The 27,882-nt window shown below is 46.8% G+C and overlaps 1 protein-coding gene across 1 annotated transcript; it reads right to left on the minus strand.

The window, feature by feature from the left end:
* On the minus strand, positions 1–27,683 carry ABHD12 (abhydrolase domain containing 12, lysophospholipase). Its single transcript, XM_061475574.1, has 13 exons — positions 27,421–27,683; positions 13,711–13,835; positions 12,863–12,968; positions 10,551–10,670; positions 7,661–7,691; positions 5,721–5,766; positions 4,468–4,597; positions 3,124–3,161; positions 2,873–2,952; positions 2,083–2,165; positions 1,325–1,403; positions 949–1,076; positions 1–520 (listed from the first exon to the last, which is right to left on the minus strand). The coding sequence occupies exons 1-13, from the start codon at positions 27,579–27,581 to the stop codon at positions 481–483; spliced, it is 1,167 nt and encodes a 388-aa protein (XP_061331558.1). The 5' UTR covers positions 27,582–27,683; the 3' UTR covers positions 1–480.
* Positions 27,684–27,882: the final 199 nt, after the last annotated feature.

Raw genomic sequence — 27,882 nt, forward strand, 5'->3', positions numbered from 1 at the left:
GAAAGGCAAAACATGTATTTCCTAGAAAGAAAACACCTCAAACTCAAGCAAGACAACTGCAGTCTGGAGACACGGCAAAAGCCATTCGCTACAAATGAGTCTCTACATGATTCAAACCAGCAGCAGTATTTAAAGGTGAAACACCCTTGGTCATGACACATAGGTCTGAGGAATGTCTGTCCCCAGCAGTACCAAGCTTCACTGGCCAGGCTTCCTTGTGCTTCTGTTCTTCGTGGTTTGATACTGGCTGGTATCACCCCTCCACATCCACGTCAGAAAACAGACCAACAGCTTCTTTCTCCTTCCATGACGCCAGGGGCTGGAGTTGCCAAGGGTACACAGCAGGACCGGAGTCGGAATCCCTGAGCTCCTCTAGTGCCAGGGATGGAAGAATGGCAGACTGACCCACAGGGAGGGGGAGGAAAAGGAGGGAGAGGAAAGGAAGAAAGGAAAATCTCTGTGCTGCCAAGCAGCTGGTGTTCAGTGATGATGCTCTTGTTCAGATTTTCCCAGGAATTCCCTAGGAAAGGAAAGGACACAGCAGTGACACTCAGCTCTCCTACACTCTGGTACAAGCTGCAGCCCGCAGGTCTTCCCATTCCCCTGGCAAACACCAGGGCTCAAGCAGTTGCAGCTACAGGGAACAGCCCTGAGCAGTGCTCACCTATGCTACCAGCTGAGTAGAAGAGCCAAGCAGGAGTCGCTGCTCCAGACAACTCCTCCAGAGCATCCCGCTCACAGCAGAGATGAGCCAGAGAGCAGTGCTCCAGCCTTCCGTGCCTCCCCTTCCCAAACCCTGCTTTGCAGGAGGGGTTTGTGCTAAGCCAGCCTTCTGGAGACCATAGGGTCTCCAACTGCTTGTTGCCCATCTCTCTTGCTGCTAGATGCGTATCTCAATGTGCCCCAAGCCCCCCAGCCGGAGGAGCCCCTCTTTAGCTGGGCTGTTACCGCAGTATTCGAGGTAGCTCTGGACTCCTGTAGATGTACTTGTGCCGGTAGCCGAGGTCTGTGTGGAACGGCACAAACTGCACCTTGTAGTCCCGGAAACTCCGCGACGTCGCAGCGATGTTGTAAAGCTGAAAGCAAGGGGAGGCAGGTGAGGGACACGTGTCACCCAACCCAGCTACCCCATCAAACCAGCACCCTGCTCAGGGCGGGTTACGGGCCCTGGCTGCAACCGCTCTGCTCTAGTGCCATCCATGCTCTAGCACCAATCCCTTCTGACTATGTACTTCTACATATTCCTATTACTTTTTCCCTGGCTGGGATGCTGTTCCATCCATACCAGCTACCAGATCAGTTTGCAGAGTCAGCACATGCGTACCTTCTTTCCCAGATGAAATGGTACCACGGGGTCATCCTCAGCATGAAGGATGAGCAGGGAGCAGGAAATGTATTTCACACTGTAAGAGAGACACCAATGTCACAAAGGCTCAGAGCAATCCCGTCATTCCCCAAGACCAACACACTTGGATATTCAAGGAAACTGCAATGACAAACGTGTCCTGTGGGTCATTACCTGCAGCTCAGATCTTGAAAGCACTATTATCTGGGCACCGTTCATCTGATCTACAGAAAAACCTAACTGGTGGAAGGCATCCTTGTAAAAGCTATTTAGTGCGCAGAGCAGAGCAAAGTGGCTCACCCCACTGCAAAGCAGCATCCCCCAAGCTCTGGTTTGGCTTCAGTACAGGCTTTTGAGTCGAATGCTCAGTGCGAAGAGACAACGTTATTACACATAGGGGGACTTACAAATGAACAGCAGAGAAATTTCCCCAAACCTTCAATGCCCCAGTGTAACGTACACTTGATAAGCATAAATCACATGGCCCAAATCAGCATATCCCCAAGCACTCTCTGCTGCATCTGTCCTTATTAAGAACAATTAGAAAGAGCTCCACAGTTCAAAACTGTGCTGCACTCAGGGCTGTGAGAGGAACGGAAACCCCTTCAGCAAGTATAATGCTTCAGCAACAACAAACAGTAAATCAAAAGCAGAGTGCAGGCTGATCTCTATCTCCCCTGGTGCTCGCCTCAGCTCCCTGCAGCACCAGCTCAAACCCCAGCAGAGACACAACTCACTTCTCATCGTTTGCAAACTTAATTCCACTTGTCGTGATGGGGTCAAGGAAGAACCAGTCAAACCCAGGGAAGTATCTGTATATCTGAGAGGATATAAAAGCGCATTAGCGGCAGGCACCAGCAGGACAGTTACACAAACAGCAGTAACATGGCCCATGTTTCCACCAGCATTACTTTTCCACTCCTGTTTCAGGCCCATCTCAGCAGCCTGCTCAGGAGCAAGCTCTCTGGGTGCTTGTACGATCAAGGTCTCCAGGTATCCCGCTGCTGCTGACAACAGCTCTCTTCTCGGGAGACAGCTTTATCCCAGGATACCTCACCAACACGTGACCATGTCAGATGGAAGAGATGGCCATATGAGAGTGAACTCACTGGGGAACCCATGCAAGTGCAAAGGCGCCACAAAGACGGGGACCAAGAGAAGCCCAGCTTTGCCATCACTATGCTCATAGCTCACAAAACAGCCTCCCGCAACAGAGAAACTACAAGAACAGGTTGTCCACTGTTGAGAGCAGAGCCCATCCTCCCATCCCTACATTTATTGCCCTTTCTGATCTCAGTTTGTTTTCTTGAAGCATGCCCACTTTGGTGTGGGCTTTGGTACTGCTTCTTGCACTAGTGCTCCCAGGAGCTGCCCTAAGTGCAGCTCTTTACCCCTGATGCTTATAAATATCACTGCTGCCCCACAAGCTGTAAAGTTGCCAATCTTCTGCATTACTCCTCACTTCTGATGCTTAATTTCTAAGCACACAATTACGTGTTACTAGTGTGAGAGCTGCTGTGTACTTGCCACAGAAAAGGGATGACTTCGTGCCTCCTCCCGTATGTTGGTGAAAGGAGATTCCAGGATCAGGGCATCCGGGGGAGTTTCTGAAAAGCCAAAGGCAGCGTGCTGCAATGCAGGTGTGCAGGCAGCCAGTGAGGTCAGGGTCTGCTTTGGGAAAGCCCCTGCCACCACGGTCACAGCACAGATGTGTGTGGAAACCTGGGCCACCAGCAGGATGTAGGCTGGTGGGAAGAGCATCCACCCCCCAGACTTACCTCTCTCGCAGAGGCGCCTCACTAGGTTTGTTGCAACCCTGGAGAGAACAACGACAAAGAGTTAATGTGGTGTAGTCCCTCTGCAAAGCACCAGGCTCCAGTGGTGGCAGGTGGCAGAGGTACAACTGAACTGCCTTAATATCACCCACTCACGTTGTCTGGGGTTCCCAAAGGGCTCCCACACTCAACTGTCTCCACTAGCACCAGGTGCCTGCAGTGAGGCACATGAATAAGTCCAAGTGAGCAGCTCACCATGTAGGCACTCAGGAGGACCTCCCTGGAGGTGGCTCTTGGCTCCCAGCCTGTCTGCTGCTGTGTGACACAGCCTTTCCCCCTCAGACAACAAGGACTAAGCAAGAGAGAGGGGAATGGGCAGAGGGGTGCTGTGTTCCATGCAGGAGTTCCATGCAGGAGTGCAGAGTCCCAGGGTGACACTGCAAGGGGTTTCCATAGCTGAGGAAGAAAGGAACAAGTCTCTCCCATGCATCTCCTTCCTGGGACAGGGATATTTCCAAAGTGGCTGAATCCTCCAGGCACACATTCAACATGCTCAGACTCCAGACTGGCTATGGTCACCAGGGAGCTCAGCAGGGGACCACAGTTCCAGGCCACTCAGATTTCAGTGCATTGGGAAATGTCTCCAGCACAATGTGATGCAAAAGGGATCCTGAACGTGGCAAGAGCCAAAGGAAAAACCTTTGCCTTCTCTCAAACAAAGCAGCGTTCAGTATCACAGCCATGAAGAGGTACAATCCTGAACCACCTCCCTGACCCAGCCACACACCTGTAGGACAGCAGGGCAGGCTTTTGTGGTCTCCAGAAGTTTAATGGGCACAAAGCTCAACTCAGAAGGAATTCTTGCATTAGCCCTCTGCTCCTCCACAAATCAGAGGGGAAAGAACACACACTGCCTTGCTGAACACAACCCACCTCCAGACAGCAGCGGGGGAAAGGGTATCATGCACATGCAGCTGGTGTGAGATATTCAGAGTACAAGAGAAGCCTGATGTTCTGCTCTGAAGGACACCCAGCCTAGGTTCCCCAAGGAAGAGATCAGTGCAGTCCCACTTTCTCTCCCCCAGTCAATCTGCGTTATATCATTCCAAGTGTCTTTTGTTCCAGTGCAACCCCCTGGGCAATGAAGGTTCCAGATCAATCCCTGCACAGTCATTCACTGTAGCCCTTCTCACTCTGTAGAGTGCAAAGGAGAGGCTACTCTGCAGCAGTGATGCCAGAGACCCCCAAGCCAAGCCAGCCTGGGGATTACAGCAAACAGCACCTCTGTTCAAGGTCAGTGTTAAATGTTCTTCAGAAGCTGCTCAGTCCCTATGGCGAGATGCTTACCCCGTGCCCAAGGAGTGTCCCCATATATAGACAGGGTTGTCCCCACTTCTTGCTTTGATCCAGTCGAAGACGTGAAGGGCATCATAGGTCATCCCCCTCTCTGATGGGCTGCCTACTGAATCGCCCCAGCCTGGAATAGAAACAGTCCCTCTGAGAGCCACACAAAGGGGTCAGCAAAGCCAGCCAACAACAACTAAACGAAGAGCTGGATCTCAAACACTGCCACACTGTGCTCTTGCACCTACTCATCTGCAACAGTCCCGCTCCCAAACCACAGCTGCTTCGGCATGCATGTAACCAGTATGTAAGGGGAGTCACTAACAGCATAAGAATTGGATACGAAGGGTCAAAACCCAAGCACGCTTCACAGAACTGCAGCAACATCAGTTTGTCCATGCTGTTTGATCAATGACCTCAAGCAATTTTCCATTCTCCTGACTGGTTTGGCTCTATCACTGCTGCAGCACGTCTACAAATCTTATGCTAAGCAGCAAGCAGCACACATCCCTCCTGATACCTAATAAGCAGCCAGAGAAGCAGCTGCCAGGAGGACTGAAAAACAGGGCAAGCTCCTACAAATAAACCTTTCCCAGATGCCTTCTTGATTAAAATGCAACGGATTAATTTATTTTCTGTATCTCCAGTGGCATTAAATGCAGCCAGTGCTTAAAGACTAAGAAGGGAAAAAAAGAGCAGCAGAAGTTTGACTGCTGGTGGCACAGGGCTGGAAAACAGTCCTGGCTCCTCCTAGGGAGTTACCAACTGCTAGTGAATCATTTACTCCGTGTCTTATCTCTCCTAGCTTTTAAGTGCAAGTTCAATTCTCTGTGTGACCTCAGGAAAGTCAATTAGCTCATAACCTAAAGAACACATCTAGGCAAGTTCACTAGTTCCCAGATATGCACCTGGAGGATGCCTTAACTGGATGCTGTGACAGTAGATGTGCCTGGGCCACCCTCTGCTCCTCAGCTCCCAAATCAGTGAGCCCTAAGCATGAGGACAGATAGGAGGCATAGTCCACAAAGCTGGACATCAGGAAGTGGTGCTACACAGGAAGGCACTGGAAAGAAACTTCTGGAATTTTTTTGGATACCCCTTAGGAAAACAAGAAGCAATGACCACAGGTGATTAGCTGGCATGGAGTGTTTATAAAACAACAGCTCCCCTGAGAACCAGAAAAAAGAGCAAGTTTTTTGTTGCTTTTATAGAAAGAGACCTCTAAAACCTTTCCATAATAAAAGAAACCCACATACCTCGATAATCAAATGTCACCACGTGGTACCCAAGCGAGCTGAGAACCTGCAGGAGGGAGACATGCAGAAACCCATCACAGAGACTTGCACAGCAGCTGAGCTCTTGCCTCAGCACATGGATCTAGTTTATAACATGATCAGCCTGATGTGGTAAAGCAACAACTTAAAAGCTTTTCAGTGGAGCAGGCACAGAGCTTTTCAAATATGAATCATCTCAGCCCACTGGGTTTACTCCATCTATTTCCTGGACTTAGCTGTTGATTCTCCCTTTAACAGCTTTACCCTTCAGATCCACAGATAGATATCCCGTGACTGGTTCTCCTACAGACACTTCCAGGGTTTCCAGTGGAACGATTGCTTCATTTATATTATTCAAACAGGCATAAATGTTAACATAACACAGAGGAGCCCATTTCAGGTTTCAGAAGGCTTACATCCAAAACAGGTAAATGATGTATCATTAAGATTTATGTTACACCCAATACTAATCCTAACAAAATCTGTTAAAAGCAAGTCAAATATTAGTTCAACTTGCTCAGAGAAAGTGCCTTGTTACAAACAGTGCTACTGTTCCGAACTAGCATTGTGCAGCATGAACCCAACAGCTCTGCAGGAGAGAAAAATCAACACAAAATCACAAAAACATCAAAGTGGTGTTGCTTTCATGGCCTAATTGAAGTGATCTTACGATCAGGCTACACTCCACACCTCCTAATGGACTAAAGGGAATCATCTCATCGCTTTATTTCCAGTGTAACTGAAAGCTTCACAGCCTGAACAATGACTGTTACTAGGTCACATCACATGAATGCAGTAAAAAGAGAAAAGGAGGACAACAGAAAGGAGGGGTGTTCAGGTAAGCTGGCAATTCAGCTCCTCTGTTGGGAGGACTGTGGTGGTGATGGTTTCTCCCTCTTCCCTCTGGGATCCATTCAGGGCTAATTTTCACACACTTAATACTGGAGGCTTCTTTCTCCTCACTGGCCTATGTTTCCATGTCACCTCATGCTCACCCTTGCTGTACTTGGTTGTGTCACTTCCTGGCACTATCCATGGGTTATGCTACTCCATCATCATCCCTCTTTTAATACCATTTTCCCACTAACAGTTATTTGGAATTTATAGTAGCAGACGCAACTGCAATAGCTTCAAAATCCCTTTGGTTTCTGCTATTCAGGTCTCTTCAAGCAACATTTGCTTCTCTTTCCTTGGCTCTAAATCCTTCAAAGGGGTTCCCTTGGGAGGGGACAAGGTCCATACTGTGTCAAGGGCAAAGCCGTTTACAGCAGAGGTATTAAATGCAGTTTTTCCACTCTAGGATCCACACTCCCAAGTCACTGTTTCAACACCCTCTTGCAAATCACTATTCCAACATCAGAGAGAAAGGCAGTTCTGTGTATACACCACCACACGACAGAACAACAACAGAATAATCAGGTAAAGTATTAATTAACAAATGAGATGCTGCTTCTACCAGAACCACTGTGTACCATTTTTATATGTCCACTTACACACTGAAGCCCCTGACTGGGCTTGCAGAACACAAAGCTCCTTGCAAAGTTTGGTTTTTAGCTTCCCAAGGTGATTTTACTGCTAACACATCACATACAACCCAGCCTTGTCCAAGCCACCAAAAATAACCTGTTGACAGTTAACTCATCTTGTACTTTTGTGGAAGCATTCCTGGCAAAGAACCTGATCAGCTCAGCTGGAGCTCACAGTTAACAACAGCAAGTAATAGGTTTCAAGTATCTTTTAATATGGCAAGTATGCTCCTGGCTTACAGACCCCTCTTTCCCTTACACTCTTCATACCTGGAGGAGATTCAGAGCCCTAAGCTATCTGCCTGTTGGGAGCGAGTTGTAATGAGCAGTCTCCTCACGCCTAGGCACATCTGAGGTGTTAATGCAACTGCTTGGACAACACGTGCAGCCGCTTACCTTGTAAAGCTCCACACGGTGATCCCCTCCTCTGGTGGCAGCAATTCATGAAGGGAAGAGGAGACATGAAGAGGATTCATGAAGAGAAGACCACAAAACAAAAGAAACAAACAAGAAAACCCACATGTGCACATTAAAGCCTCCAGAAACAGACTTTCCCAATCACCACAAGTTTAACAGAAACACACCAAACGTAAGGAATAGCAGAACAGCTTTGTCACAAATGTCACTGACATGCCACGGCTTTGCTGATCTATGCAGGACACAGTTTTGAAGTCAGATTCTCCCTACAGATCTCTCAGTAGGTAAAGATGTATTTTTCAGCCCACCCTCTTACCCGCCTCTTCCTGTAGTACATCCAAAGCAGACCGCTCCTGCTGGCTTTGCAGACCCTTGCTCATACCATCAGTAACTGCTGCTCCACAGGGTGTGATGCTCTCTGCAGGACTCACTATGTTAACCCAACCTGCTGGCCCAGGCTCCAAGCACAGGGACAGAAAGAACATGTGCAGAAGGCTGAGCAGAGAAAACCAGAGCTGAACACTGCAAGTCCAGAGGAAGAATTTCCTTTAATATCTCTGGTTTTGGTTTGAGGTTTTTTGGTTTGGTCAGTACAGCCTCTAAATCAAAATGCCACTTCCCAGTCCAGCCTCTAAGAACACATGAACTTGCCAGCCAAAAGCTGTCAGCTCCAACTGTTCTACAAAATACCTAATGCAGCCAGAAACACAAGGGGTTGCCTGTAAGGACTTCTGAAGCATGTAAGGCTGAAAGAAGATATACTTGCTTAGAGAAGTCACCTTTGACATCCCTGACATCTCCCCTCACTACAAGAGAGACACTGAGTGCTGGAGTGGGTCCAGAGAAAGGCAATGGAGCTGATGCAGGGCCTGGAGCACAAGTGTGATAGGGAACGGCTGAGGGACCTGGGAGGGTTTAGTCTGGAGAAGAGAAGGCTCAGGGGGGACCTTATTGCTCTCTACAACTGCCTGAAAGGAGGATGGAGCCAGGAGGGGGCTGGGCTCTGCTCCCAAGGAACAAGGGATGGGAAAAGAGGAAACCACCTCAAGCTGCACCAGGGGAGGTTTAGGCTGGATATTGGGAACAATTCCTTCCCCAAAGGGCAGTCAGGCATTGGAACAGGCTGCCCAGGGCAGTGCTGGAGTCACCATCCCTGGAAGTGTTCATAAACTCAGGCAAAGCAGAAAGCCAAGGCAGTGCCTTTACTTATGGTTAATGCAGCCTGCATCAATAAAGCAGCCCTTTGACAAGAGACTGAATATCCAGTGAAGAAACATACAGCAGTATGTATAAAAGCTGAAATGGCAAAGGCGATACACCTCCAGCCTCCCTAATGTGCAAAGTGAAATACGTGATCGACCCATAGCTCAGGACTTCATCCCAATAGCAATTGGAGAAGCAAAAAGTAAATCTAATCGATATGCACATAACAGAGATACTGGTCCCAGATTACCACCATTAAGCTGCAGAATAGCTTCCATTAGTATCGTTTGCTACACCAAATAAAGGCAGGAAAACAAGTAAAGCAGTATTAGAAAAACAATGCAACAATTTGATTAAACCTTTAGGGTCAGTTTTCAAAAACCCATCTGCTCGTGCATTTCCTGGCTCCCAACATCCATCTTCCACACCATACCCTCTTACCAAAGAAGAGCACTGCTAAAACAAGAACTTGGGTGAAAAAGATCAATGTTCCTGCAATGTAAAGGTCAGTGAACCTTCACTACCAGCACAGGTGAAACAGTTTCTTTGCTTTGTATCATGGAACTTGCATTTCTGCAATGCTTCTGCTCTTGCAGAGTATCTATGAGCAGACATCAGCTTCAGAAGAACATGCACTGGCACTCCAAACTCAGAAAGGGGCTGACAAGATATTAGTAAGGAAAAAGACCATGCTCTAATCAATGAAGTAAAGCACTGTATCATGCAGAGATGGGGCAGTAAGGACACAATTCTGAGAAACATCCAGGAAGTCTGAGGCTGTGCTAACGTTTCTTAAGCATCCAGCGACAAAGTACAGAGAACCCACCTACTCCTCTAGCTGATACACATGGTCGGCTATGAAATTGCAAGGTTTAGAAATGCTCCTGTTCCAGACAAACATCCTGCATGCATGCAATAATGAAACAAGGCCAGCCCATTGCCTTCCTCTTTCCTTCTGATTTTGCTACCTCAGAATGCGTTAACTACTAAAACAAGCTCACAAAAGGAACTGGGAAGTTTATTTACTATGTGTAAATCACATATACAGAAGCACTAATGCTATCCCCTTGATCCAGAGACCACTATACTGCAAAGAACGAATTCTCCCTACCTGATCTAGTAAGTGTCACAGCCTCCTGGCAGAAAATACAATGCAGACTACAGTATCAGGTGTCTCCAATAACTGCAAGAAATCTATTCCACATTCAATAAATGGAGAGACGCAACCTCTTAAAACATGCTTTCCTTTTAAGAAAGGAGTAGCATCAAACTGCTTTTAGATTTTATTTTGGTTCTAATCATAGAATAGTTTGAGTTGGAAGGGACCTTTAAAGGTCATCTAGTCCAACCCCTGTAATAATCAGAGACATTTTCAACTAGACCACGTTGCTCCAAGCCCTGTCCAACCTGGCCTTGCATACTGCCAGGGATGGGGCATCTACCACCTCTCTGGATAACCTGTGCCAGTGTTTCATCACCCTCATCATAAGAGGCCTTCTTCCTTATATCTAGTCTAAATCTACCCTCTTTGATACCATTACTTCTTGTCCTGTCACTACAGGCCCTTCTAAAAAGTCTGTCCCCATCCTTCTGATCAATGTATCAAAGCTGTGGCAAACCAGGAAAACACAGCATGACACAAAGACATCACTTTTTAATGCCTCACCTTGTTCCCGCATTCCCATGCAAGTAGAGGATTACAGGGTGACTAGATCCTAAAGCATCTTCAAACCACAACTGGTCCTTCCCTCGGGCATTCTTCCACAATGCTGCAGGGACCGTGTGCCTGTAGAAAGAAGGAAAATAAACAGTCAGACACTCATTTCTGCCATTTGAATGTTGAGTTTTCCTGATCAACTTATTACCTCAGTTCACACACCCCCCACACGTCTTCACAGAGCTGTCATGAGTGACAAGTGGCCAGATTTAAAAGGCAGTGCCCAGGGTTATGTCTACATTTTCACCTCCCATCACGGTTGCCTTCAAAACTCAGGTCTGTGCAAGGCATCCAACTTCACAGGCAAACCCAAAGCACAATTACTGAACTTGCCACTGTTCTGGAGAAAGAATCTCAATTCCTCAGCTTTTAAGGCATCTAATTTCTTCAATTAACATACTTATACACCATAAACAAGACTGACAGCTAGGTCAGCAAATGTTCAGCATAATCCAAGTCAGCTGGCTTTGGAAAGCGCGTTCAGTAAGAAGCAGAGCTGATTCCATAGTCAATCTGAGGAAAAAGAGGCACTGGGATCCAGATGAGAAGATCATGTATGTTGCTTTCAGACACCAGAATTTGAAGTGGGTAATTTCTCTAGAAGGTGTGGACATGCCCACAGCCATCTCAAATTGTTGAGAAGGGGGCAAGCTTACAGCTGTCAGAAGTAACTGAAGTACTCACATGCCTTTCTCCTCGGAAGACAAACTGTCTGACACACTTTCCTCATAGATGTAAAGCTCAGAGGACACACAGGGGGAAACAATGGAAAAAGTCTACTCTCATGCATGCAGGCAGCAAATAAGGAGTTCCTGAGTAGGAAAAAAGCCCCAGTAACTGCAGGACTCAACTTCTCCATCTGTTCTGCCTCAAGACTTGGGCAAGCTTATGAACAAAGGAGGCTGAGGACTTAGTTTCAGAAGCATACTGAATGCAAGACCTTACACTGGCATTAAAGCAAGGCTCCAAAGTTTCCTGAAGACCTCCCTCATACATATCCAGACAAATGACACAGACTCTGAATTGCCACCACAAGCTGGAAGTTCTTTTTTAGTAACGATACACAGTACACTTGTAAGGGAAACAAAAACCTCCCCACTGAAACCTAAACTTATTCAGCAGCTTAGCAGGCAGAAGTAATTGTCCAGGTGAAGATAGAGATCGTTATTTCTCAGCCTACCCTGCCTGCAAAACCTGAACTTCCAGCTTCTGAACATGTCTTTCACCAAAATCCACTTAAAGGGAAGGAACCATCTTTATGCAGCAGGATATCACCATCCCATTCGAAAGGTTATACACGCTCAAGTGAAATCTCTACTACACTAGTGGGAACATACAAATAACACACATAACTGAAACCACCAAATTCTACAGCTTAGAGATCCAGCATCACTGTCTGCATGAAGGAACAGCCCCCTTCCTCCACACCCAACGTGGTGTCTGGCCCTTTTTCAGGTCTTTCCTGCTCTTGCATGTATATTCAAATTGCAGGCACTTTTTCTTCAAAGCTAGGAGGAACTTCTCTGTGGCTCTGAAACTTCTGGTGTTGAGACACAACAGACAGCACTCGTGAGAAACAGAGGCAGAAGCTGGTTTAAGCTGAGGTAATAACACGCGAAGTACCAAAAGCAGAGGTTTTCAGACAGAGAACCAGTCGCCTGAGCCGATCCTGGGTACCAAGGAGGTAAAATGAACTGCCCTTGCCTGGAAACAGAAAACCTTCTTCAAGAGGACAGAATGACAAGGGATGTCTGACACTGTCACTTGTCTGATTAAGAAAGTAAACCGTGTGTTCCATTCTCACCCACTCTCCAAATCCTACATATGTTTTATACACAGAACAGTCTTCCTCCTACTCTGAGCACTTAGATCCTGTTTGCCTACCTTCCCCCACATTTATTTTTGCAAAACAAAACATGAGCAGCAGTTGAATGACAAAACTCCTTGGGTCTCATCTGATATGGAGGCATGGTCTTTGTAGCAATGCAGACCAGTAGCCTTTACAATTCCAAATGATGATACCTCTCTGAATGCACAGGGTATCCAGTTTCGTTTCATGCATTACTGATCTGAGCTCAGGTGAGTTCCAGAGACCCACACACGTTTCAACATCAACTCAGTCAATTGGCAGAGGAAAACACAAATGTCCACAGATCAGAGCAGGCGAGGGCTGCCACATGCACAGCAACCATAAGCACCACTGAGAACAAAAAGAAGGATAAAGATGCACAGCACAGACTGCATACAACAGGCTTCCTTACCAGACTCCAATGGTTACATCCTCCTCTGGCTGCAGGTAATAATTACAGGTGTGGTTTAAACCTTGATCCTGTGGTCTTTTCAAGTCAATGAAATATGGGACCCTCACTGAAATACAAAGAAAGAATCACAGAATGGTGTGGGTGGGAAGGGACCTTAAAGCTCATACAATTCCAACCCCTTGCCATGACCAGGGACACCTTCCACTAGAGCAGGTTGCTCCAAGCCCTGACCAACCTGGCCTTGAACACTGCCAGGGATGGGGCAGCCACAGCTTCTCTGGGCACCCTGTGCCAGGGCCTCAGGACCCTCATGGGGAAGAATTTCTTCCCAATGTCTCATTTAACTCTCCTTCTGTCAGGTTAAAGCCATTCCCCCTTGTCCTGTCCCTACAGGCCCTTGTCAAAAGTTCCTCTATCAATTTGTTGTAGGCCCCTTTAGGTACTTGGAGACTGTTATAAGGTCTCCCCAGAGCCTTCTCTTTTCCAGCTGAACAAATGAATACACGTTCCATCCTGTGGATACTGAGGCCTCCCTTTGTGAGGAGCCAGCTCACCAGACCCACTGTACTGACAGTGTGACCAAATGCAAAGGCTAAGCAGGCACAAGGAAAACACTCAGTCCGACTGCACGAACATGTCCTCTTCTGCTCCAACCAGAATATTTTCCTAAAGTGCTTTTGGGTGAAGAGTCACTGCCTGGATAACAATTCACTGGGTGTAATTTCACGTGCTATGTATTCATGCAACTTCCTTGAACCCTTCAGACAAATGTATTCAACATACTGCACAGTTTTAAAGACGCTCCTCCCTTGCACCCCTCACCCATCCCGACAGACTGAATCACTTACCAAAGTTTAGGAAGACCAGCTTTGCCTGAATAGCAGGGCAGAGTTTTACTAGAAATGGAATGGCAATGTACATTCCCAGCAGCCAGATTATTAACTTCCGCAGTCGGAACCATAATCCATATCGCCTGTATAAAAGAAGAAGAAAGGAAAAGAGAGAAAGAGCTGAATATAGCAGGAATTTTGGGAAGCAATTTTCACAGGGATCTCTGTGCTTGGCACATGTGAAAACCTGGTCACTGACTCTTTAAACTGTTTAAAGTTAGTTTTGTTTATGTAGCATCAGCTGAGGGAAGCAGAAGTACCCAAACTGTCAGCTGATGATACACAGTTTAGGAATAGGGAACAGAAACTCCCCACTGATTACATTTTAAACCACTCTGTAACAAGAGCTTTTTGTTCTGCTGATTTAAGATATTCCAGGATCTCTAGAAATGCACATCACATGTCTGACTCCACAAAGGAGCCTGGCTGCCCTTCCCATCCAAACCACCATCAGCAAGACTCTGTTTAGTTGGATTTTAACACATTTTAAGGAACTATGTGTAATGAGACTGATAAAAAAAATCACACTTGATCGCAGGTACAGGCTGGAGCAGATATTCTGCCTGGTCCAGCTAAAACGGTTCACAGCTCTCAACATCATGAAAAGCAGATCCAAGTTACAAGACATTATGAAACTTGCTGTCTGCATCATCATTCCCTATGAGCCCAGACTGAGTTCAGAGCAATTGCCCCAACATGTTATTTCTGTTTTCTCCAAAGTATTCCAATTGGGAAGAATAAACTACCAAAAAAACCCTCAAACCAACACCACAGACAAAAGTGAAGGATCACACAGCAGCTAGTTATCTCAGTTTTTCTCAATATATACTTTGTTGCCTCAGAATACTTACCACGTACACATCCATACGTATATGCATGCATTTAATATACATAAGGTGTAATTCTAATGATCTAGTTGATTATTTTTAATCCAGTTGATTACAGTTGCCCATTTGATGGGCAGAAACATTGAGGCCCTCAAGTATCGCTGCAATCAAGAACTAAAATGCATGCAAATCTTCCAGGCAACACAACTCCCTTTGCTTTCCAGCAGGCAGCCTCTAGGAGGAACAACACTGCAGGCGAATGAGTGACCAGCTCTTGCTGTCAGGAAGTGCCAGCAGCTGAAAGCACAGATCAGTATTTCCAAGAGGCATGAAATTATTCATCTCCCATTCGCCAATTTTAGGAGCCGACACACTGAATTGTGGAATACCAGAATGCTTTGGGTTGGGTTGGAAGGGACCTTAAAGCTCATCCAGTTCCAACCCCCTGCCATGGGCAGGGACACCTTCCACTAGACCAGGCTGCTCCAAGCCCCGTCCAACCTGGCCTTGGACACTGCCGGCAATGGAAGATTTGTTCTGTTTGTCCTTTAGCCTCTATAATAATTCAAGTACAAATCCATCTGCACATAAACCCAAGCATTAACAGTAAGTGATGTTAGGTCTGTCACCAGGAAGTGTCAGTCAATTAGTACAAAGTAAATTTCCATTATATGCCACCAAAGGTACAGAAGATGCAACAGGCAAATTCATACCCAGTCCTATGGCTTTCATCATTGCGACATCCAAAACATTCATTATTCAACTTCAGAAGAGCATCAGAAATCAGCGACTTTTTTAGTCACATCATAGGTACCTGGACATTAAAGAGGCTGTAAGAGATGCCAATAGATCACTCAAGTCCATTCCCTCATCCTACAAAGGACACACTGCCTAGAAGAGTTGTCTGCTTAATTCCTCCCACCAACTCTTGACAAGGTACATGAATGTCCCTCTGGCAACACAGAGCTAAGCTACATGGACTAAAATTCATCAAGTTCACACAATTTCACCCCAAACAGTGTTTTCTCCTAGGAAAAGTGAAGGGTACCACAAGAAAAAGCTAAGTAAAGATTTCCCTGGTAGGTAGACAGGGAAAAAGCTATCCGTATCTCAAAATCCAGCTAAGCTACTAAACATTCCTATTATCACCAATGAGAAAGTGGGAGAGGGGAGTGAATAACACACAAACTCTTTAAATACTGGCCTTAAAAAGCTAGGATGGAGCAAGGCATTCCAGCCTTTACTGGCAGAGACCCGGCCCAGGAAAAGCTCCACTCCATAGTTCCCACCAGCCTACTACGGCTGTACCCAGGAGCGAACAGTTAGGATGTTCTACTATGTCTCTTTTAATTAAAAGACAAATTAACAGGAATAATGGACTTAATAAAGCAGTGAAAGGCAGCTAATTTATGGCCTACGGGTTTTCAATAAGAAAATAAGAGAGAAAAGCAAAGCAAGCTGAGAGTGCTGGAGAAAGTTTCCAAACATGCAGGCTCCACCTTCGGGTTCCTCACAATATGTGACAGCTCATCTTCAGAACACACACAGCACCAACAGTGATGGAGAGAGGTGTCCCAGCCACATCTTCAAACCCAATGTTGACAAGGAGATGTCAGTACACCCATAAACCTTTTGAGCTGGCATTTGGCAGGGCAGTCAAGCTGTTCTAACCACACAAAAACACTGCCAGCTACTGAAACTTAGTCTTTTCTTTGCTGCAATTATAGCAAAAAATACTGCCTTCCTTCCTCCCAATAGCACATTGAACTTCTAAAGCACAGCAGAAAGCTGCCATAAGCACTAGCTCATTGCTCTGTTCACAGCAGTAACACAGGACAGTGAAAGCTGCACACACAGCTCCAGAGAAGCGCTGTGCATCAGCAAACAGCACCACAGTATTTTGTCTATCAGCTAACCAGCGCTTCCATGGGTATACCCTGCAGTCTATCCCACTTCCCATTCACTTCCATAGCTAGGCAGCATGAAGGTGGCAAATGTTAATGCGGCCACAAAGGAAAATTCATTGTAGGAAGAACCTGCGCCTGTATCTGCATCAGAGCAGATACATGCAAATACATAGAAAATAAGCTCTTCAAATTGATCAGGCTGTAGGTACGGTTGAGCAGTTGTAGTAGAAATGCCTGTCCAAAGAACAGGCCTCCAGGTCTCTGTTGGCAGTGGCATCAGCTTAGACACCGTACAACTGCTGCCTTAGACACATTCACAGACTGGTTTGGGTTGGAAGGGCCCTCAAAGCTCATTCAGTTCCAACCCCTGCCATAGACAGGGACACCTTCCACTAGAGCAGGTTGCTCCAAGCCCCTGTGTCCAACCTGGCCTTGAACACTGCCAGGGATTTAGGAGGAACGCAGGATGCTGGGGCATACAAGCATGTCCTTTCTCTCCCGTCATTCCAAACTGTCTATTCCCAAGGTCTCCCCTGAGGCTCCCTTACCCTTTTCAGCCCAAAACAAGCTGTTGCCTATAGGACATCTCCTTTTGGCTGGAGTAAGATCTCTAGGCCATGTTTTTCCAACTCTCTGAACAGAGATGAAGTTTGTAACTTTAAGCTCCCAAATTCGCCCAGTCCAGCACCTCATTACATAGCTCCCCTCTTGCAGCCCAGACTCTCCCTCGGACTGCTTCTGTGACTCCTTCTGATTAATATCAAGTGATTAAACATTAACTTAAAACAATAAACAGTGAGAAGGAAGCCATCCAGCCAGTCATGTACAAAATCTGAGGTCCGTCTCTCTGCAAAGCAAAGGACAGCATCCCAATAAACTGGGTTAGTTTCAGAAGTAGCAAGCTCCAGCCACTGAGACCTTCGTAGGCACGTTTGGGTTTGTGAATAGGAAAGATCTTGGGTAGGACTGCAAGAATCAAGACCCCGGTGCAGCAAGAGGGAGAAAAGCAGCATCAGCACTCAGGGTAAGGGGAAGAGGAAGGCACTGCTGAGCAGGCAGTCAATAGCAATGAAATGCCAGGGAGCAGCATGCAGGGACTCGGAACACAGCAGGTTTAAAAACTGGAGTCCATAAAGTGAGGGAAAGGCAAGTTATTGTAGGACATTAATGAGCAGAAATAATGGAGCAGCCTGCAGGGAATGCAGGGCCTTTGGCAATGCCACAAGTTTCTAAAACACAGCAAATGAAGCAAGGTAGGGAAAGGCTCACACAAGCATTTACACACCCCACAGCACAGGACATGGGAGCTACATCTAGCCTTTCCCTCTCAAGCACCCCATCCTTTCCCAGTGCCATGCCTTTGCCCCTCCACAACCAGCACCTGAGCTGACTACCTCTGAAAGGTTTACCAAGAAAGGAGCAGATGCTTCTCTTATTTTAAGTATGTAGCAAACAATGAATAATTATACCCTAAGGCAACTGAACCACTGACTTTCGGGACAGGAGAACAGGCTTGGGGATTAGGGTTTTAAGGCTGTTGACTTGCCCTGAATGACCGCTCTGCATCAGCTGGTTAGTTTGCACCAGAACCACTTGTTTAAACTCCACGAATATACTTTCTGCAGAGCTCCCCGAGCAATGCTGCTGACACTGATCAAAGCTGAAGTCACCCACGCTGCATTTCAGTCAAGTTTGGCATTGAGATACTACTGTGGTGCACTCCCCCCACTGTGTTGACTGAATTCTTTAGTTTTTCACTCATTTCACAGCTGACAGCTGGTTTCTATTACAGGCACAGCCCTTTCCCTAGTCCACAGACTGGGGAAGGGAAAGCTGCCTGCAAAAAGAGGGGGGGAAAAACCCAAACCATAAACACAAAAAGGCTGAAACTGCACTGAAGTGCAAAACAGGAGCTTGGCCCAGCTGAGTGGGGTTTCCACTGAAGCAGCACAGCTCGTTTCTCTCTACCACACTCTTCTTCACAAGGAGGAACATTCAGGTACACAAGCAAAGGTTCAAGAGCACAACCCATATAGACATCTAATGCTCCACCACAGTTCCTAAGTGCCATTTAACATAAAGCCACTTGTCTGTTGAATGCATACCATAACTGAAAAAGCACGCAGTACAGGCAAGCCAGCTCCCCAGCACCACTTAAAACCTGTTAACATGCAGCAAATCCACCAGACTTGCATGTGTGTGTTACCCTTGCAGCAACAGCAGGAATCCATAGGTTCAGACTTCATCCCTATGTGAACAGGCTCACATTTCCAAGCTGCACAACTGTGTGAACACGAAATCCTTTTACACAACAGTTTTTGGGAGACAGCCGCAAGACACAGGGTTTGAGAATTACCACTCGGGCTCTGTGGCTCTGGTGTCTTTTAAGCCACCTGAGTGAAAGGCTCATCTGTGTATTGGAGACCTTTTTCCTTTCAATGCATCAAGATGGTTGTTTTACATTTGCTCAACTGAAGCAGCTCTGCTTTTGCTAGCAGTGATCAGAAGCCATTCCTCCTTGGAAGCCTGAAGAAAAAAAAACCCTGCTTTTGTGTTAGCAGCCATACTGCCACCTTTTAGATGCAGAACACATCCTTAGCAATACACATTGATTACAATGAACCAACAGTTCCCCGTTAGAGGCATGCAAGCAAACAAGAACATTCAACAATGCCAAAACATTACATATACTGTCAGCTGAGCATGGCTACATTGAGCTGGCGGTCACAGTGCCCTCTGTAATTGTGACCTGTTTAAAAAGGGAGGCTTAACAAGCAGTGCATGGCCATAATGCAACAGCGGTGGCTAAAGAACAGATGTATGAACAGATACAGAATCCCTGTCAGCCTCTGACATACCTTGAGCAGGGGGCTATTTTGCATCGAGACAGGAAGATTAATCCATCCCTGCTTTCATCTGTGCTTTATTCAGGGATTCCAGCTTTTAGCTATCATCCTGTTGAGGAAACAGCTCCAAAAGGACAAAGGCTTGAAAAACTAATGACAATTAAATTCAGAGCCTTTGTTAACACTACAGAACCCTGAAGAGCCAAGCTAGAAAACACATTCAGAAAAGGTGAGAAGCGGGTGTTGGAGCTTCTACTCAACTGCATGGAAATGGAACATTTTGCAGCCCTGTACATCAGCCTGTCCCAAAATTTAATGTGAAATGGGGTCCCTGCTCTGGTAGTCAAAAGAAGGCTTTACTAGAGAGAGCACAAAGCTAGCAGAAACCAAAAGAAAAGGTTATTCACTGCATTTCTGCTGGATTTGCAAGGACAAGAGAATGGCATATTTCCCCTGATTGTATCCAATCCACAGTTTCCACACTCAGCAGTATAAAGCTGACATTGTCAGCTTCACTCCCGCTTCCTAAAGCTGCTCTGAAACCAATCAGAACTTTACAAGAAGTGAAATAGGGCTGGTTTAGGGGAGAAAACAGCCAGGCTTTTCCCCTCCTGGGAATGCCAAGAAGTCTAAAATCTAGTCTTGAACACGGTGCACACACTTTCCTCCACAAGCAAGGATGCTGCAACCTGGAAGCCCTGACTCCAAAGCTCCAGTTACATCACCCTCAATTGTGTTGGCTTCTCTGTCTCAGAAAAGCCACCCCAGGGGAAGCTTTACTGCCAGGGAAAAGCAAATCAGCCTTCAAACAGGGTAAATGCACTTACTGTGCTCTGTGCTTGCATATATCCCACTGAGAAGTACTCTTCAGGAGGTTTCTTTTTTCAGTTCTGCCACACACAGTCCTTTATTCTGCACACCTTCAGTAAGGAGAGACACGAGGCTCCACACAACCTCATTTCACTTCCTAGTCAATGCCAATCTCTTCTGCAAGAGAAATTAATCCCCACTTTCAGTGGGTGCAAATCTGATTTTAATGTAACCATTCATGTTCAGAACAGAGGCACAGGTACTACAGGGAAGAACATTCGAAATCTTAAGCTACCCTTCTTCATCCTGTACCTGAAGTACAAGCAGCATACTATAAATGAATGGCCCACATTTTGGCCTACCCACTGGTTCTTTTGGAGGCTGAGAAGAACATCAGTCCTTGCTATTCACACACCACCCCATCTAAAACACAAGCAGGAGGTAACCAAAGAATACTGTTATCTCTTCCCAAGAGATATGAGAGAAAAATTCTGGGTTTAAGAGACATTAAAAGAGGAATTCTATATTCAGTTATCTGTGCTTAAATCCATTCAGACATAGCAGGTACAAAAAAAAAACCAGGTATCAGGGGAAGGATTTTCTTCTTTCTTTTAAAAAGAAAATCCACAAAGATTGAACTACTTGCACTACTCAACCCTGTATGTTCTCCACTGGCAGGTTTTGTGTCAGCTATTTGCTAGATTCGGAAGACAACTTCAATGACTGGGGTCTTCATGCTCTTAGTTTGATTTCTAGAGCTCTCTCTCTGTGGCTGACAGAAACAAGGAGAAGGCAGCTGTGGGGCTTAGCCCAAATACTCTGGAGTGTTTGTACTTTGAAAGTTAATTGCCCAGTCTAACAATCCTTTCTTACTGCTCTACTGCTCAGTACCAGTTACAATGTTGAAATAAATCTGGGTTAAACAAACACTTTGATTTGGAAAGTAAACACAGACATCCTTCCTGCTAGCTCAGGCACACTTTAAATGATCAAGGCACTTAATAGAGCCTAAAATTAGGAGATTCTGCCTGCACATTGAAACTGCTTTCAATAACGAAGAGGCAGATCTCTGAAGCTCAGTGTTGCACTGTTTTATCAGCACTTACTGCTTGGAGAGCTGCTTGCCAGCAAGGCAAAAGGGCAAAGCCCAGCCCACAGCCTACTCCTGGACAGGCAGTACTGGTGCCAGGCCAGGGTGAAAGGACCCACAACTGCTTGCAGAGGTAATCACCTACAACAGAACAAGTTCAGTCTCTGCCTCAGTTCCCACTCCAAACTCTTCCCTGCCATCCTGCCCCACTGCAGCCACATTTAACCTGTGTTCTGGTGAGCTTTTCACTACTTCACCAGCTGCCCCATTCATCAGCTCTCAGCAACCCCTCCTCCTCCTCCCAGTTTTACCAACAGCAATTGCCTCATCCTTGCGATGGGTGATACACAACATACAAAACGATGCACCCTTGAGGCCAAACATCCATCCCAAGGTAACTCCCCAGTTGTTTCTCTCTCCACTGAGACAGTTTTCAATGCAGATAACATGCTCTCCATTAGCAATGCAAGTCCTTTCAGCAAACTACAGTACGAAGTTAAGTGCTTTGGAGAAACAATTCTACCACTGATGCATCCATCAACCAGGCTGTAACCTTGACAAACCTGTCACATTTTATACTAAGACCTCTTAAGATAGGACAGATCTATTTTCATTAGTACATATATATATTTAGTTGCTAAATCGTCCTTCACTGAATTGCAAACTAACTCTTACCATTAAAATCGCACAGACTCCACCTCAGGCTTATGATTTTAAAGTCTCCTAGGTCTCCTGTTACTCTTCCAATATACCAGGAGTACTTCCTTTTTAATATTCTTGTGATACTGATTCTGTCAGAGCTACATTGAAATAGTGCTCCCACATTACAGGCACAGTGAACCCCCTTTGCTTACACTCACTCACTCTAGATGTCAGAAGCTGTCCACTACCCTAACACCAACAGCATGACACTTACAGCGCAGCTACCCACTGAGTTTCCAAAACCCAGGGGTTTGTAAGGGAATAGCTATGGAAGAAGCCTATTGACTAGTTTCATGCCCTGGTATGATTACCAAAACAATCGACCTGCCTTCAGGCTTGGAAGGATAAAATATCTTAGCTGTAGCCCCCTAAGAGGACATCGTGGTGCCTTTTAAAGGAAACTGGACTCAGCAGGCAGGACTCTCCATCTACAGCAGAAGTCCTGCTTGGATATACCTCCTGTATGTACCAACAGCAGTGCATTCTGATGACGGCAATGAAAACACTACAATGCTGTTTTCACCAAAAACAAACACATGCATATTGAATCCTGGAGGAAAACTACAGACTCATGGTGATTACCTGTGACTGCATTAGCAGAGAACTAGATTCCTGGCTCAGCAACGACATGCCATTTATAGCATAAAAGCAAGTCATCCTCAAAATTGAGCTTGTTTTAAGTAGACCAGTGATGGTCTTTGTAAGTGAAAGCAGGTTGGAAATAGACATGGGGATACTGGAGCTAAAAAGAATATCTACAGAGAAAAGTGCATATGGGAACCTGGGACCTGTGCTGATGTTAAAAGCTCAGTTTAGCTGGTCACCCTATAGTGCAGCATCACACCCAGCCCATGATCATACTCACTGTATGCCCAAAGGAATGGGTAGAGGCCAGTCAAGAAGAAAGGACAGAAAAGATCATCACAACACTGAGTAGACCTTTGTCTCTACAAAGATCTTCAGTACAGAGGTGACTAGAAAGTCCTCTTGGTTCCAGGAGTTACCTAAAACCACCCATACAGTGGGAAGTTTAGGTATGAAACAACAGAGGTCGGCAATTCACACAGCTCCTAAGTAGAAAAGGACTTGATACAAATAGCAATTAATAACGCTGCAGTAACTATTACTTCAGGCATAAGCCATCAAAGCAGAGCACGCAAAGCCAGGGGCATGCCTGAGGTCAGAAGTACGGCACTGCAATGAGATGAGGAGTTCAAGGAGACCCACACTCTGTAACTGGAGGGCAAACTGCCTTCAGCCTGAAGCGAGCACAGCTCTCCATGAGAAATGGGGAGACTTGAGAAAACTGCTCAGAGACTATGAGATGCAGGATGATACAGCGCAGATGCAGCAGGAAAATACTATGACCTACTACAGAAAATCCAGAGAGGCTCATGGGAACGTGGGACCCAGCAATAAAACCCCTAGATCATACAGACAGGCCTGCAGAAGAATGCCAGGAGTCTCAAGGTATGCTGGGGAGTAAACCGGACCTGTTCAACACAAGACACAAAGCCAGTGAAGAACATGGTGAAAAAACATAGACTTTAACAGTAACACATTGAGGCGGACAACTGTAACTCCCCACATCGCAGGAGTCTTGCTATTTTTGCTGAGTGAATTTTAAGTCTGAGGAAGAGGGGGATAAGATGAGCACAAGGAGAGAAAATTATAACTGCTGCAAAGACTGAACAAATGGGGAAGAGGATGCAGAGACCAAACACCCAGTGCCCCAAACTGGTAACCTGGGAGCAATTCAGAGACACTCACTTGGCCATAAGCTGCCAAAATAGCTGACAATGCACAGGACAAACCAGGACTTCCACACAGCCACTGAGTTCCCATTCACAGAAAAAGAGAAAGTCAAACACATGTGGAACTAACTAGGTAATCGCATTTTCTCAGAACATCAGAGCCACTGGGCACAAAAATGAGCCAGAGCGAGTACCCAAACACAAGTTATCTTCATAACCCCCTGGCACTTAAACACTGTCACCTGAAAAATGCATCATGACACAAGTATTAGAAGAATGACCATCCACACAAAACATGCATACCAGGAAACCCAAGCGCTGCACGCTGCTGCTGTGGCACCACATCACTGCATTTAATAGTGTCAGGCAAAGCAACTCAGTTCCTTTAAAAACCAAATCATTCACACACTTTTAGAACTGCTAGTGAAGTTCTTAGATAACCACCGCATTGTGTTTTACTATTACCTACGGAAGAAGAATGGCAATACCTATATCTATATATGTGCCTTTCCTTTCCGTTTGTAAACCACATAAGAAAAGCCACACGAACTACAGCACACATCAGCCAAAGCCACACGAATCTTGTTTAGCGGACACCCTGCTCTGTTACATGAATGCACAGACACACACGCTCAGTAACAGAGCAGTTCAAACGCATAGCCACCTCTTCAGAGCGAGTTTCAACTCCTGGATGAACGAGCACAGTGTGATGATAGGACTGAACCATAACAAAGGGACAAACACAGTGCTAGTAAAATGCAAAAATACTTCTGCAAGAATAAAGCTGCTCCTGCTGCTAAGCCAATCCTGTCCTCTACAAACATCACTCTGCAGTCATGGTGCTCTCTAGCCTCTGCTGAAGAACTGGACCCGAACAGACAGAGCCCTGCAGGAGCTGCCACACGATCAGCCCTTGGCTGCAGAACTTGCAGTCACTTCAAGGCACTGTGGGCTCAGTTTGCTTTTCTAACCAGAGGTTTGTATCATTTACAAACAAAAGACAGAAAGCCACATACTGAAGTCAAACATACGTGCTGTTTTCCCAAGTCTGCAGAGAGACTAAATAACAGCAGTGTGAAATGCAGGCAGCCCAGCTTCCCCTGAACACCAAATTCACTGCCACTAGAATCGCTGATGTTAACTATTTCACCGATGAGCAAGCTGCTCAGAACAGTTTGCTGTGGTACCAATCCCCAGTTCCAGCTATTGCACCATCTCCACCATCCCAGCAACCTTGCAGCATAGTTTTTACCTCAGTACGGTTTCAGCAAGCTGACAAGTTAAACTGATGTAACACACTGAAAACGCCACCCTACTTTTATTTCCAGTGGTATAAGGAATGCTGCAATAACAGCATGACTGTGCACATTAAAATAGGAGGATCTAGAGGCTTGTACAGTAGCTTGTACCCACCAAAGGAGATCCCCACTGTATATGTACCCTCCTCGTGTTCTTCCTTAAACATCCACTGCTGCCTGCTGCCAAAGGTGGGAGTGACACAGAGCTAGAAAGCTGTCTGACCTGACTGAAGGTGGTTGTTCTGGACAACATCCTTATCTCTGGGCATTGTATCTTCTTCTGCCTGGACCTCCCATTCCTGCACACTCAGACTCACGCTTCAGCAGCGTATTTGTTACCTTGGAGAAAAAATAAGCAGAGGGTATTGCCTGCAAACCATCATCTGCAGGCTCACAAAGTGAGGAAGGCAGTAAGAAAGTCAGAGAACCCAACCCAGGACAGCAGAAAAGAAAGGACAACATCAGTACAGAAGTGAGTGACTGCTCCACTTTGCACTTTACTCAGTTACAAGAATACGCCATCCTGGCAACACCACACAAGCTGATCTACAGGACTCTCTTTTAAATAAAATAGATAATCTTGACACATGGAAAAGGGAAAGTGAGTTCCAAACAAATGAGGCTTTCCTATAACGTCAAGAGTTTGGGAAGCACTGATGTATGGAATACAGCACCTGATACGCACAAAGAAAGCCCAAAGCACTTAGGTGAAAAGTGAGGAAAATTTGCCTGCTGACCATTGTTAAAGGCGTACATGGAGAAATAACTGCAAGAAACCTTTCCACAGATGGGCTGTGCTTTCCCTGCTTTCAGCAGGCCTTTGCTTCATGTCTAATAGCTGTGCTCCATCTGATTTCCACAAAGTACCTGCCTGTCAGAGCAAGCCAACAGCCTGTGCTATGTGCTCTTAGGGCTTGCTCAATGCCCAGCACTGAAGGAGTAGTTCCACTTCAGTGAAAAGTAGCTGAATGCCGTTCATCCCATTTAAGAAGTTAATAAGCCTTCATTTGATTACCAGCAATCTTAGAGATTATCCACTCAGACAACGGAACCAATGTGCTGAATTGTCAAGTGTTCCAGAAGTGGAGCACTGACAGAGCCTGATCCATTGCACAGTCACTGGAGAGATGAGCCCAGCGCCATTTCCAAGTACCAAAGCCTGTCGCAACCTGAAACAGAGGGCTGACAACATCCCAAAGGATTACCTCCAGGGCATCAAATTGAATAGCTATTACCCAATAAAAAGAAAGAACATTTTAAGCCTCTGCCTTTGAACACAACAAAAATTCACACAATGAACAGGAAGAAGTTAATTTCAAATGTTAATTTTGTCTATGAGAACAGAAAAACCGCACAGAAAGTTTATCAGAGAAACAGCCACACTGGCTCATTTTCTAGATGGGCACTTTTTCTTTCTAAACGGGCTGCCGTTTTCCTGAAGCACGGCAATTTGGCTTCAGCCACCCAAACCACACAGCTCTTTCATCATTCAGTATTCCCCACACCTATGAAACGCAGTCAAAGAAAAGCATTACACTGGTGGAGATGAGACTAAAAGGTCACATCTTTTCTTCTCTAGCCCTCTGCAATTGTGAGTCGTCTCCACTCTATTACATCCCCTTGAAATCCTGTATGAAGGTGGTCCCATCTTACAAGCATCTCCTATTGCTACAGATTTATTTGTTTTTATAGAGGAACATGAACATTTTCCCACCATAAATATGTACATAAGTACGTGTTTAAAATGTTAACGCTGCCAGCAAAAGCCATCGATAAACTGTTTTCAGCAGAGCCACGCATCTGATCTACCAACACCTAAATCTGATTCCTCTATAGGAAGGAGATGCTAAATCGGATTCATTTACAGAGATGACACTGACAGACACCAGCTTCTTAAAAACATAAATAAACAAAGACATCCGACCTGCAGGCCCCTGCTCCTCCACATACACTCCCTGATGGCGACGGGTTTGTGCTAGCCGTTTATTGCAAGCGAACCTGATAGCGAAGGGAGCTGGATGGAGCCACGCTCAGGTATGAGAATCAAACCCCTCCAGCCTCTCCCGGTCAGAGCCGGGGCCGCAGGACCCGCTACCACCCCATCCCCTAGTTACGCTCCTTCACCGAGAACTCGAAAGCATCCGAGGGGACGGCACCTGCTCACCCTACGCACGGAAGCCAGGGAAGTGCAACCGAGGTAGGAATGAGCCTCAGTTCCAAAGGATCTGCCTGCCCCCGGGGCTCTTCGGCCGCCGCGCTGCTGGGGAGCCGGGAAAGGCCCCTTCCTTCTCCTCGTAACCAGTCCCGCTGCCAGCCTGGGGAGCTGCCCCGCTGACGAGCGGCTGCTGCGGCCTCAGGGCCGGTGGCGGGCGGGGTCTCTCCAGCCCCTCAGGGCCGGGCGATAACAAAGCCCGGCGGAGGAACCGGCGCTCACCTGCCCAGCGGTCGCTTCATGCCCGTGCCGTCGGCAGCGGCGGGCAGGCGCAGGCTGTGCCTCAGGCTGCAGCCCTTGTCGAGCGGCGCGGGCGCGGCGGCAGCAGCGGCGGCAGCAGCGCGCTCATGCTCCACCGTAACCGACTCGTTGCGCTTCCTCATAGCCGGGGTGGTGGCGGCGGCGGGGGCCCGGAGCGGCGGACACGGCGAGAGCAGCAGCGGCGCCGCGCTCGCGCCGCACGGCGCCACGCCACGGCACGCCGGTGCCCCCGGCCAATCCCCGCCTCCAGAGCGGGCTCGGGGCGGTGGCGCCGCCTGCCAGCACTTCCGGAGGGAGCGCGGCGCCATCTTTACTGAGGGCAACAGCGCCCGCCGCCATCTTGTTGTGGCCTCGACGCGCGGGTGAGGGGCGGCGCGGCGCGGCTCCAGGGCGGTCTGCTGGGCCTGGGCGCTGTGGTAGTGC

The sequence above is a fragment of the Pezoporus flaviventris genome, unplaced genomic scaffold (genome assembly GCF_033815535.1).
Source record: "Pezoporus flaviventris isolate CSIRO_AGI_PZ_B2104156 unplaced genomic scaffold, CSIRO_AGI_Pfla_v1 ptg000083l, whole genome shotgun sequence".
NCBI lineage: Eukaryota > Metazoa > Chordata > Aves > Psittaciformes > Psittacidae > Pezoporus > Pezoporus flaviventris.